General features: G+C 54.5%; 1 protein-coding gene across 5 annotated transcripts in view; it reads left to right on the top strand.

The window, feature by feature from the left end:
• KIF1A (kinesin family member 1A) overlaps nucleotides 1-6,609 on the top strand; it is a 93,072-nt gene extending 86,463 nt beyond the window's left edge. For all 5 annotated transcript variants that reach the window (XM_082465297.1, XM_082465296.1, XM_082465295.1 and 2 more), the window contains 5 exons: nucleotides 460-584; nucleotides 1,460-1,612; nucleotides 1,891-2,083; nucleotides 3,006-3,124; nucleotides 3,500-6,609. In XM_082465297.1, the coding sequence (XP_082321423.1) occupies nucleotides 460-584; nucleotides 1,460-1,612; nucleotides 1,891-2,083; nucleotides 3,006-3,124; nucleotides 3,500-3,542 (633 nt within the window). In that variant the 3' untranslated portion in view covers nucleotides 3,543-6,609. The remainder of the gene's footprint in view (nucleotides 1-459; nucleotides 585-1,459; nucleotides 1,613-1,890; nucleotides 2,084-3,005; nucleotides 3,125-3,499) is intronic.
• The last annotated feature ends 6,595 nt before the right edge of the window (nucleotides 6,610-13,204 follow it).

The raw sequence follows: 13,204 nt of genomic DNA, 5'->3' as shown, positions 1-13,204 counted from the left end.
TCACCCAGCTGCCTCTGTCCTGGGCTGGTCAAGCCCCCTCTCCTCGGCGTCCTTCCCTCCTTGGCGTCCTACCTGGGGGCCCACCCTGGTCTTGCTGCCTTATACCCATGCCCAAGGCTGGGGTGGCTCTTGTGCTGCCCTCCGTGGAGCCGCTGGAGGCTGGCCCTGCCCCGCGTCAGGCTCCAGGCTTCCCTTCCGGCGCTCTGGCCCATCACCAGTCCCCCACCCAGTGGTCCTCGCTCCATCTTTGGAGCTCTACAGCCTCGAGGACCTCCTTCGGCAAGGCAGAGCCTGAAGCGCTGGGAGAGGGTGGGGAGGCTGGGAAGAGAGCCCAGCCCGCAGCTGGAGTGGGGTTGCCCTAAACAGAAGGTAAAATGCAGGCAAAGGTGCCGCGGCAGGGATGCCCCCACCCACAGAGGGCCCTGAGGCTGTCCCCGAAGAACCGTCTCTCCTCCGCAGCTCTCTGAGATGTCTGTCACCCTGCTGCGGGACCCGTCCATGTCCCCTCTGGGGGCGGCCACGCTCACCCCCTCCTCCACCTGCCCCTCCCTGGTCGAGGGCCGGTACGGAGCTGCTGACCTGAGGTAAGTGAGCTCCAGGCTCCCGGCAAAGCTTCTGCCTCCACAAGCTGACCGACGACAACGGCTGGGACTTGGGCACAGAGCAAGAAGGCAGGGCTCGAGGGGCTGGGTGTCTGGGGACAGCCACACACTAGGGCAGGGCTGGGGGAGGGGGTCTGCCCTGCCGCCTGACGGGCCCTGTCCAAGGTCATTTTCTGCTAAAGAGTAGATTTAGAATACAGTCGTGAATAAAACCAGGAACGGGTCAAAACGCTAAACAAAAAGCCCTATTCAGTGGCAGCACTCATAAAATACTCAGTGGGCAAAGTGGTGACAAAGCAGAGCCTAGAGGCCACTTAAGCCCACCTGACACCTGCTGAGCGGTGTTGGGGGCAGGGGACGCGTTGCCGGCAGTGCTCGTGTCTGATCCATCAGGTCTCATGACACCTCAGGCTTTCCAGATTGTCTTCTTGAAAGAAAAAGGCATCAAGCCCTCTGGGCGCCATCCGGAGTCAGGCCTCCTTGGCCACCGGGTCCGTCGCTTGGGCCTGGTGTCCACAGTCGACTAGCAGCTCCCTCCACGCACACGGTCCCTGAGAAAGTCGGGTCAGCTTCAGTTTAACTTTGGAGACAAGAGATGCGGAAGCCGCTTTCACGGGGGGTGGAGGTGGGGAGCCAGAACGTGCCACGGGAGAAGGCGCCGCGTCGGTGTGGACCTTGCCCGCCACACAGCGCAGCGCGGCGCAGCGGCGGGCCGGCCGGAGGTCCGAGCCGGCGGGGTGGGCAGGCCCAGGCAGGCGCCCCCGGCGGTTCTGAGGGGGTAACACTGGCTGTCGGGGAAGCCGGGCCAGAGAGGCACCTCCTGGCAGGAGTGCAGCGGCTTCACTCTGCTTTCCCAGGACCCCACAGCCCTGCTCCCGGCCAGCCAGCCCAGAGCCTGAGCCCCTGCCGGAGGTGGATTCCAAGAAGCCCCCTTCCCCTGCCCGGGCAACGGAGACCAACAAGGAGCCCCAGCGCCAGCTGGTTCCCGACATCCAGGAGATCCGGGTCAGGTGCGTGGGGGCCCTGCCCCAAGCGGGGGCCCTTCTAAAGCACCGCCCCGCCAGTTCTGCCCCTGCAAGGACAGGTGGGCTGCCCCTGACCTGGGATGGAGACAGCTCTGTGCCGGGGGGTCGGGCAGGGCCCCCTGACCTAGGACAGGGGTGGAGAATGAGCAGACATAAAGGGCAGGAGGGGGGACCAGAGCCAGAGCCAGGGCCAGTGCCGGGCGGGGGCTGGGCACCTGGTGGGCAGCTGCAGAAAGATGGTTTTGGTGCGTCCCCGCCCCCAGCCCGATCGTCTCCAAGAAGGGGTACCTGCACTTCCTGGAGCCCCACACGGCCGGCTGGGCCAAGCGCTTCGTGGTCGTGCGGCGGCCCTACGCCTACATGTACAACAGCGACAGGGATGCCGTGGAGAGGTTCGTGCTCAACTTGTCCACGGCCCAGGTTGAGTACAGCGAGGACCAGCAGGCGATGCTCAAGGTGCGACATGGCCGCAGGCGGGGGGAGGGCGGGCGCCGGTCCTGGTCCTCCTCCGCGGGCCCTGCGTCCGCTCGCTGCCCGGCTGAAGCCAGGCCCGTCTGTCACGGGCCGGGACATGGGGGTCAGCCTCCCTGTTCCTCTGCCTCTCGTGTCCCAGGGTCGCTCTGCCCACCCGTGGGGCTGGTAGTCCTGGTGACAGCAGCGGTGATGGGTGGCGCAAGCGTTACTCCTCTCCCATTCGATGGCTAACGACACAGTCCCCTCCTCCTGGGGACGCCCACAGTGGGTGTCATGGAGCCCTGCAGGGCCAGCGGGGCAGTGGGCCCAGGAGTCCAGCCCCCTGTGCCTGGCTTTGCCCCTGCTCCTCTCTGAGCAAGCGGTGGCCCTGGATGTGAGGAGCCCTGACTCCTGGCTGGTGGCCACGGGGCCCACTGGGCACTGATTCCCTGTGGTGGGGGAGGGGGAGGTGTGAGCTCAGCCTGCCACCCACGCCCGCCACGTCGAGGGCTCGGGCCTGAGAGAAGATGCCAGGATTAACGGGCCCCAGAGGATACATCTGGGCCAGCAGCTGAGCCAGGGTCCCCGGGGGAGGGACCTTGGCCTGTGAGGGGTTGACTCATCCCACGGGGACACAGAGCAGTGACAAGGTAGCCTCGGGCGTGGCCACGGGGACATGAGAAGATACCGGTGTCCTGACTACAGAGGCTTCCGGATGGGAGCCGCCGCCTGCAGGGTCAGGATGGGCTGTGCACGCAGCAGCGCTGCCCCCTCCTAGGGGTCTTCTTTTCTGCTTCCTCGTCCTTGACGCTCCCCCTGGGGGAGGAGGGGCCTTTCCCCGCCCACCTGGGCCCCGGTGGAGTGGCAACCGCCCCTAGCTGACCGCGGGAGGCCTGGCGCCCCTCACGGCAGCCTCCCTCCACAGACCCCCAACACGTTCGCCGTGTGCACGGAGCACCGGGGCATCCTGCTGCAGGCCAACAGCGACAAGGACATGCATGACTGGCTGTACGCGTTCAACCCCCTCCTGGCAGGGACCATACGGTACGTCCTGCCTGCAGAGGGCGGGGGGGACGGTCTTGAGGACGTGAATTCTTGTTTTCGGGTCGTTGCTCCTCACCGAGTGTGTAAATCCCCAAGATTTTCAGAACTGACACTCAACCAGGGCGGGCCTCGATGTTGGGGACATACTGCAGCCAGGCTTGGGGACAGGCAGGCCCTCGGTGGGTGGAGCCTTGCCCCTAGTCAGTGACTTACAAAGGAGGCTGGGGTGGGGGGACGGGACTGGGAGGAGGGCTGCTCCCCCCGAGTCACAGGGCCAGGAGACAGGGGTTACATCTCTCGGGCGATCGGGGAACCAGAGACACTAATGCCGGCATTCTGGCGCCCTGACCGCCACTTCTCTCCCGCCCTCGGCAGGTCCAAGCTCTCCAGGAGGAGGTCTGCCCAGATGAGGGTCTGAGCCGAGCCCTCCTGGACAGCCAGCAGGCCCGGCCCCGCTCTCCCACCCTCGTCACCATCTGTCGTGTCATCCGCCGCCCAGCCCTGCTCCCAGCAGACAGCCAACGCGCCCCCTCCTCCTGGGGATGCCCACGCTGGGCCCCGAAAACCCACCTCTGGCCGGGGACCTGCCACATGACCTGTCGTGCTCCCAGCAGAGGCCGCGTTTGTTGTCCTTTCTTCATTCGAACGCGCCCTGGGTGGGAAGAGCTGGGAGACGCCAGGAAGGCCAGAGGACAGGAGCCATGGGGGCGTCGCTGCCGTTCTAATATTTTTTTAAGCATAGACAGACTATAATTAACATACATCAGTTAGTGACACTGAAACAGTCCACTCAGAAATTAACTGTAAGACTGTGTTTTATTTATAAGTGTGCATCTCTTATGCCCTCACATAGACCCGCAGGGCTCAGGTGGACCCACCCCGCTTGCTCCCAAACGCACCTCCCAAGCTTTTTAAGGACACGCAAGGCGGGGCAGCCGCCTGGGAAGACCACAGTGAGGTGGCGTCTGGACAGGCCGGGCACCTCCTTGTTGGCACCACGGGGACACCTGCCCAGCCGGAGCTGAGGCCTCTGCCCAGCGGCCTGTGGGGCAGGCCCTGGTCCCAGGGCGTGTGTGTGCGTGTGTGTGTGTGTGTGTGTGTGTGTGTGTGTGTGTGTCTGGGGGGCTCTGATGCCTGAAGTCCGAGCAGCACAGAAGGTGGGTGCACTCCTCCTCGCAGGAGGGAGGGCCCACGTCTCACCTGGATAGCAGCCACCTGAGGTGCGACTGTCCAGGTGACGCCGGCAGCCTGTCCCTGGCAGCACGTGGGAGTTGAGGCAGCAGGCGCCTGGCTGGGGGCCGTCCTGGTGGGAACCGAGCGGGAGTGTGGTCAGGGTCCCACCGGGCGTGTCGTGTGTCCAGGCCGGCTGAGCGCGGGGAGCTGTGTTTAGAGGTGGTCTAGGCAGCAAGGGGCTTCTGGTGCGGCATCTCCAGCCACTGTGAGACCGGGGTGAGCTTCAGGTCGCTCCAGGGAAGAAATCGTGACTTCCCCTCTTTGTCCCAAGAGAGGAGTTTCTGTGAGTCCCAGTGAGAAAACTCCACGGGGTCAGGTGAGGGCAGCCAGTGCTGGGGTCATCCGTCATCAAGGGGGCTTCCTCTGTATCCGAGGGTGTCACCCTTGTCTTGTTCTGCCCCCTCGTGACAATATCCATTTCGTCCCCTTTGCAGACCCCATGCCTGAGGGCTGCCCGGGACCGGGCAGGAGCCAGCCGCGGGCTGAGAGTCTGGCCGTGTGTCATGCCCAGGCCATAAACCCTTCAGAGAAACCAGGGCCTGGGGTCTTCAGTGACCTGTTCCTACACTCAGAGGCACATTCAGCCTCTTTTTAGCTCGAGGGAAAACAGCAACCACAGCACAAGACCCGTCCCTACCACGTCCCTCCAGAGGGGGTGACGGAGGGTTCACATTCTGGACTAAAGTCAAACATTGTCCGGAAACCAGCAGGCCTGTGCTCCCCCCACAGGGCTTCCCTGGAGGCAGAGGTCAAGACGCAGAGAGCAGAGGGGACAGCACGCTCTGGAGCAAGCACTGACGCTGGCCTTCGTGATGGCCTTGAGGGCAGGGAGGAGAGACGGGTGGGGTGAGTTGTCCTAAGATGGGTCAGTTCCGAGAGCCCCTCCTTCCTACAGGGAGATTGGAGGTGCAGGGCTCAGGCCACGGCCACTCAGGTCAGCCAGCCTGAGGCCGTGGCCTCCGGAGAGTCTGAGGCCCTCTCACCCCGGGCACAGGTGTCTGGGGCCAGCCAACCTGCAGAGCACCCGCTGAGTGGGGCAGGGGGCCCCCGGGAGGGTTTCTGGGAATTGCCCCAAATTCAGGGGCCTCCACGGCCATGGAGGCCTCCAGGGCTGCTTCGTCTGGGCCTTGCGCTGTCTTGGCATCTTGGCAGTAACTCGGAACCAGGTGTGGACCATCTGGTGTCCCCTACCCGTCACCACTTCCTCCTCTCAGGCCGGCTCCCACGCGAGGGCCTGGGTCCGAGAATTCCATCTGTGAGTCGGGAAAGCTGCTCTCCCATGCCCGGTGCCATGTAAGCCAGAGACAAGTGGTTTGGGACTCAGTTGCCACATCTGTGACATGGGAGGCTGGTCTGGAGGCCCGTGAGGGTTCTCAGATTGTGGGGTGCAGACAGGAAAGTCAGGTCTGGCTGTGGCTGCTGTGTCCTGCGAGTGGGGAAGGAGAGAAAGATCCAGAAAGCCATCTCTCTTGGACGGTTTTTGTTCCAGTGCTTGCTGCCGCTCAGGCTGCAGCCTCATTGTGCTTGAGGCCATGCTCGCCTGGAGGGGGCTCTCTGTCCCCCAGGGAGGGGTGGGCTCCTTCCGCTGTGGCCCTAGGGAGGAGCCCCGGGGAGGGAGATGCTGGGCTCCCGGCTGATCGGCCCAGCTCCAAAGCGATCCGGCTGGTGCCCAGGGCCGGCTGTTGAGACGCTCGTAAGTTTCAAGGCCTCTCTGTTCTGAGTAATCATTGTCTCGCTCACCGACAATGCACACACACGCACGCACACCCACACACACACCAGGGCGGCTGCAGTGACGTGGTCTCCCGGCAATCCTAGTCCCCCCTCGACACCTCTGGGGCGGATGTCGCAAGGCACTCGGGGAGGGTCCCCAAACGTCGCCGATGCTGCAGGCACGAGCAGGGTGGCCACACTGGTCCTCCGTCAGCTCTCCTTAGCGCGGGGACCCCGCAGGCACCCTCCTGTATCCCTGGGGCTGGGCCACACGTTCCCCCGGGAGAGACGACAGGCTGTGGCTCCTCCCCAGGTCCGTGCGTCCCGCGGCCAGCTGTCCCCTGAGTTCCCCCGTGGCTTGTACATACGTGGTTGTGGCACACCCCAGCCCCTGCACTGTAAGTGCCATCCTGGTGTAATGACTCTAGTTCCCTGATGTCCGAAACCCAAGTGTTAGGCTCTAGGCTCCTGTACCGTGTGTGTGCACTTAAGGCTCTGTCCAATTAAGAAATAAACATGGCTCTTTATGCAACACCAGACCCGCGGGTCTCCGCTTGGCTTTATTTGTGTGTTAGGTCTGTTTGCTGGGGCCTTAAATAGCCACAGGGCCAGGTGTCCAGCGCTGTCTGGGGACAGCACGCATCTCCCAGTGGCGAGGTGGGGAGGGGAGAGAGCCTTGAGGGGTGGGAGGTACAAGACGGTGTTTATCGTGGTCGCATCCACCTGCTTCCCTCAGTACCCGGCTGCACCTGTCTGAACAGCTCCAGGTGCCCTTGGGTATGCCACCCCTGTACTGCCAGCCTCATGCCCAGGCAACCCCAAGTCCTTTTATGTGGTCAGCATTACCTCATACCAAAACCAGACAAAGACATTCCATGAAAATAAAACTACAGACCAATATCCTTCATCAACATAGAAACAAATATCCTCAATAACATTTTACCAAATTGAATCTAGTAGTACGTAAAAAGGTTAATACCTCATGACCAAGTTGGGTTTATCCTGGGAATGCAAGCTTGGTTCAAGAACTAATCAATGTAATTCACTATATTAAACTAAAGAAAGAAAAATCATGTTATCCTCTCTATAGATGCAGAAAAAGCATTTGACGAAAATCCAAAATCCATTGCTAATCAAAACTTTAAATAGAAGATAACTTCCTTAACCTGATAAAGTGTGTCTACAATAAATCTGTAGCTAACACCATACTTAATAGCAAAAAAATTAATACTGAACCCTTAAGATTGGGAACGAGACACGGATGCCCTCTATCATCACCCCAATTCAACCTGGTAATAGAGATCCTAACCAGTGCAGTAAGGCAAAAGGAAGAAGGAAAAGGCACACACATCAGAATGGAAGAATGGCATAATAGGTAGAAATTTTAAAAAGACTCCCTGGACGTCCAGTGGTTAAGACTCTGTGCTTCCATTGCAGGGGGCACAGTTCGATCCCTGGTTGGAGAACTGAGATCCCACATGCCACGCAGCCAAAAAAAAAAAAAAAATTTTTTTTTAAAGAATATACCAAAAATCTGCTAGAATTAATACATTAGTTAAGCAAGGTTGCAGAATACAAGGTCAATATACAAACACTAATTTTATTTTATTTATTTTTTTATTGAAGTATAATTGATTTACAGTGTTTCAGGTGTACACCAAAGTGATTCAGTTACATATATATGTACACACACACACGTATATATATATACTTTTTCAGTTTCTTTTCCATTATACATTATTACAAGGTATTGAACTACAAACAGTAATTTTATTTCTATATACTAGCGATAAACAGTTGAAAATTTGAGTTAAAAAATGTACCACATGCAAGAGGGAAGAGATATGGGAACATATGTATATGTATAACTGATTCACTTTGTTATAAAGCAGAAACTAACACACCATTGTAAAGCAACTGTACTCCAATAAAGATGTTAAAAAAAATAAAATAGCAAAAATGTGAACTACGTATGTATAAATCTGACGAAACATATGAAAAATCAGTATGCTGAAAACTACAAAACATTGATGAGAGAAATCAAAGACCTAAGTGAAATGAAGAGTTACACTGTATTCATAATTAGAAGATTCAATATTTGTTAAGTGGTTATCTCTCCCCAAATAGATCTATAAATTCAACATGATCTCAATCAAAATTCCTGTAGATATCAACCACCTGATTCTAAAAGTTATGTGAAAAGTAAAGGAACCAGAAGAGCTAAAACAACTTTGACACAGAAGAATAAAGTAAAAAGAGTCACACTACCCAATTTTGACTTACCATAAAGCTACAGTAATCAGGACAGTGTGGTGTTGGTAAAGGGACAGACACATAGATACAGGCAACAAAAGAGAGAATCCAGAAGTAGACACACACACAAATATAACGAACTGATTTTTCTTTTTTTTTACAAAGGTGCAAAAGCAATCAATGGAGAAAGGATAGACTTTTCCACAAATAATGTTGGAACAATTGGACATTGATATGTTTTTTAAAATGAACATCAACCTAAACCTCACACCTTATACAAAAAGTAACTCAAAATGTTATGTAAAATCTAAATCTATAAAATTTTTGGAAGAAAACATACAAGGAAATCTCCAGGAGATAAAGCTAGGCAAAGTGTTGTTGGACATGACACCAAAAGCTCTATCCATGAAAGAAAAGAAATGCAAGATTGAACTTCATTACAATGAAAAAACTTTTGCTCTGTGAAAGAAAATGAAAAGACAAGCTACAGATAAGGAGAAGGCACTCACAAATCGTACATCTGGCACAGGACTTGTCTCCAGAACACAGTAAGAATTCTCAAACCTCAATGATAAGAAATAAAACAACCCAATTTAAAAATGCTAAATGATACCACTACACACAAATTAAAAAGGCTAAAATTAAAAACAAAAAACAAAACCTGACAATATCAAGGGTTGGTGAGGAAACAAAGCAACTGGAATTCTCTATTGTTTGTGAAAATGCAAAAGGCACAGCCACTCTGGACATGAGTTTGGGAATTTCTTAGAAAGCTAAACATACACTTTCATATGACTCAGCAGTCCTACTGCTGGGTATCTACCCTAGAGAAATGAAAAACTATGCCCTAGAAAACTGATATTCATATGTTTAAAGCAACTCTACTCATCGTTGCCCCACATGGGGCGATATAAAATGAAAATGAAAAGAAAAAGTCAGTGACTTCCCTATATACCAGAAACAAACAGCTAGAATTTCAAATTTTAAAAACACCATTTACAGTAGCACCCAAAAAAGGAGAGAAATAAGTAAAACAAAAAAACAAGGTAGGTAAAAATCAAAATATGTTCAGAATCTGTATGCAAAAAACAACAAAATTCTGATGAAAGGAATCAAAGATGTAAGTAAATAGAGAGACATTCTGTGTTCACCGATTGCAGGACTGACTACTGTAAAGATGTGAGTTTTTCTGGTTGGACCTACAGATTCCATGCACCCCAATCACAGTGCCAGGACACCAGATATTGACAAACTGATTCCAAAGTTTGTACGTCAAGGCCAAAGCCCCAGAAGAGCCAACACAGTACTGAAGAAGAACAAAGCTGTAAGACTCACACTACCCGACTTCAAGACTTACTATCAGCTTTCAAAAATCAGGATGGTGTGGTGCTGGTGAAAGAGCAGATAAATAGATCAACGGAACAGGACAGAGAGCCCAGGGATAGACCCACCCAAGCAGAGTCAACCGATTTTGACAAGGGAGCGAAGGCAGTTCAAGGGCACGAGGACAGTCTTCACGACAAACGGTGCTGGGGCAATGGGATGCCCACAGGCAAAAAAAGTATTTTAAAGAATCTGGTCACAGATCTTACACTTTTCACAAAGTTAAGAAGTTGAGCCAAAATGGATCTTAGACCTAAATGTAAAATGGGAAACTGTAGAACTTCTAGAATTACGTGTCCGAAGACCGTATCAAGAAAATGGACCAGGACCTGGGAGGAAATACTTGTAAAACAATTATAGGACAAAGGACTTGTATCCAGAATATATGAAGAATTATTATAACTCGATAAAAAAGATATACAGTTTAGTAAAAAAAGAACCAAAGGTATTTGAATGACCAATAAGTAGGCTCCTGACAATGTGTGTAACATCACCTGTCATCAGGGAAATGCAACTTCCCACCACCGAGAGAACTAAACACCAGGGAGAACAGGAAATGTGTGAAAGTCTTCACAGCACCGACTTTTATAGACACCATGCATCTCATACATTGCTCCTGGGAGTGTAAAAACTATAACTACCCTGCAGAAAGTAGTGATGGTACCTTACAGAATTAAGCATTCACCTGCCCTGTGGTCTAGAAAAATTCTTTAGGTATTTACTCAAAAAAAAAAAAAAATTTGTCTACAAGGACTTATACGAACGTGCGATAGCAGTTTTATTTGTATTAGTGAAAAAAAAATGGAAGAAAACCTAAATGTTTGTTCATCATCAGGAAAAATGGATTAACAAGTTGTGTCATCCATGAAACAGAATTCCATTCGGCAATAAAAAGGAGCAAAACTCTGACACTGGAAACAAAATCAGTCCACCTCCCTGCTGGCCCCCAGGTGGAGACGCGGGAGTCTGGTTACATTTGATTGTCCCCAAGCCTGTGATGAAGTAAAGCAGGAAGCCAGATGCCTCTGATTAGGGGCAGGGTTGACTGGGAAGGGACGCGAGACTTTCTGGGAAAACGTTCCCATCTGGGTAAATGTGTGGGTTACCTGGGTTTGTGCACTTGTCACACAGGTGGAAGTCCACTATTAAGACTGGTGGGCTCCGCACCACTTAAGTTTTATCAGAAAACAAAGACTGGGCTTCCCTGGGGGCGCAGGGGTTGAGAATCCACCTGCCAGTGCAGGGGACACGGGTTCGAGCCCTGGTCCGGGAAGATCCCACATGCTGCGGAGCAACTAAGCCCGTGCGCCACAACTACTGAGCCTGCGCTCTAGAGCCCGCGAGCCACAACTACTGAAGCCCACACGCCTAGGGCCCGTGCTCCACAACAATAGAAGCCACCGCAATGAGAAGCCGGCACTCCACAATGAAGAGTAGCCGCCGCTCACTGCAACTAGAGAAAGCCGGTGCACAGCAACGAAGACCCAACACAGCCAAAAATAAAAATAAATAAATAAATTTTTTTAAAAAACTTAATTAACATTGATTATTCAGTGTGAATGACCGTGGAACTCCAGTCAGGAGGTCTGCGCGGTCATGCGGTTCTGTGTGCTCTGAGCTGAGCAGGTGTTGGACACCTGGAGACCAGGCCCCAACTGCTGGGAGCGGGGTGACAGTTAGGGAAGGACGAAGGCCAGCAGCTCCCGAGGCGGACAGGAGGTCTCCCCATGCACTCATGCACCGCGTGGGCCCTGAGGGGAACCCGCTGTCGAACAAAATAACCGATAATCTGTAATAGGAAGAGAAGAGTATTACTTAAGCCAGACTGAAGACTATAGTCCGGAAAACAGCTTTCCAGATGACTGGGAAACTGCTCTGCAGAAGCAGAGTTTTCAGCAGTTTTATAACCTGTCAGAACAAAGAACATCAATCAAGTCAGGGTTACATTCCTTCAAGGTTTAATAAAAAACAGACCAGCAGGTACACAGAGAGTCAGCGTGACTTGGTGCCTGGGAGGGAGTCTTGTCCTCAAAACAGCACCAGCATCGACGTCCCAGGAAGGGAGGCATTTCATCTTTATTTTTAACATGGACATTCTTTGCTTCTGGTCAATGTGCCCTTTTCTTTAATCATTAAAGCAGAGGTATCCGTACAATGTGCGTCTGATAAGCCACAAACAGGCTGCTCGAGTCAGCATCAAATTCAAGCTAACGCATGTGTAAGCCAGAATGACTTCCCCAGACCTCAATAGGTGAACATTTCTTTTATCACCGGCTTCTGTGCACCCAGCCGTCAGGTCTCAGTGGCTTCCAGATTGTTCCCAGCTCCTCTGAGAGGGCGGGGGCCTCGTACAAGGGAAGGACAGACACACACACACACACCGCACACCCCAGGCTGGAGTCTGGGGGCTTGTTCGCCTTCCAGGGCGAAGTCGGGGGCCAGGGGACAGTGGGTGGACTTCTGGCAAGGCTGGCCCTGGGGGACCTTCCTGCGGGGGCAAACCTCACCCCTCTCCCTGGAGGGCGGGGGGGCCAGTCGCCTTCCCCACCTCTGGGAAAGTCCTAAACCTCCAAACTGTGTACCAGGGCAACCGAAAAAATCAGCTCCTAATCCTTCAGGCTGCGGGTCCCCACTCCCTGAGTCTGAGCTCCAGGAGGGACAGATGCTGGGTGGGAAAAAGAAAACAAGAGGGCCTGTAAGGGGTGGAGACGCGGCCCTCCGAGCAGCAAGACTGGTTCTGGTGGCAAGGCTGGAAGCCTTGGCTGGTTTCGGGCCCCAGCGTTGAAAGTGCCGTGACCTGCTCGGGGATGCGGATCCCCAGGCTGGGGCATCGCCAGGAGCAGGGCGTCTGGTGGGGAAACCAGGGATGCTGCAGGCGACAGGTTCCATCTGGGGCGTAGCCAGCCGACGAAGGTGGCCAGGCCCTGCTCTCACCCTCCACGCTCAGCACCCTCCGCAGCGCTGGGCCCAGCTGAACTCCTTGGAAGGAAATTCATACTGGTTTTGACGGCCTTTTTTTCTCTAATCTTTGGAATCGCTGCCTGGGAAGGAGGGAGGGGGGAGGTGGAGGACAGCAGGACAGGGATGGGACGTGGGGGAGAGAACAGCAGCTGCTGCGGGGCCTGGGGGTCCTCCAGGTGGGCACGAGGTGGGGGCTGTAGAGGTGTCACCTGTGCCCCTTTCCCGGGGGGTCCCCTGGCGGTGTTTGGACGCCAGGCCTTTGCCCTGCAGAGACCACGGCTCCTGGGCTCAAAGCCACCTCTCCTGCTCTGTCCACCCTTCTGCAGGGGTGAGGGTGGGGGCTCAGGGAGAGGGAACCCGTCTCCCCCGGGCGACCCCGCCCTGCTGATGCCTCCGCCCCACTGTGCCTCGGCCCCTGCACAGGCTGGCGGGTGACAGAGCCGCGTCCCAGAGACCTGGACCTGGGTCTTCAACAGAAGGTGCCTCCGACCCCCAGCTCATTCCTCCTGCCCTGGGAGCATCCTGCCAGGACTCCCT

The sequence above is a fragment of the Balaenoptera physalus genome, assembly GCF_965194825.1.
Source record: "Balaenoptera physalus genome assembly, chromosome: 6".
Taxonomy (NCBI): Eukaryota; Metazoa; Chordata; class Mammalia; order Artiodactyla; family Balaenopteridae; genus Balaenoptera; species Balaenoptera physalus.
Note: the sequence above shows the minus strand (reverse complement) of the source record. Positions and strands in the feature narration are given on the sequence as shown.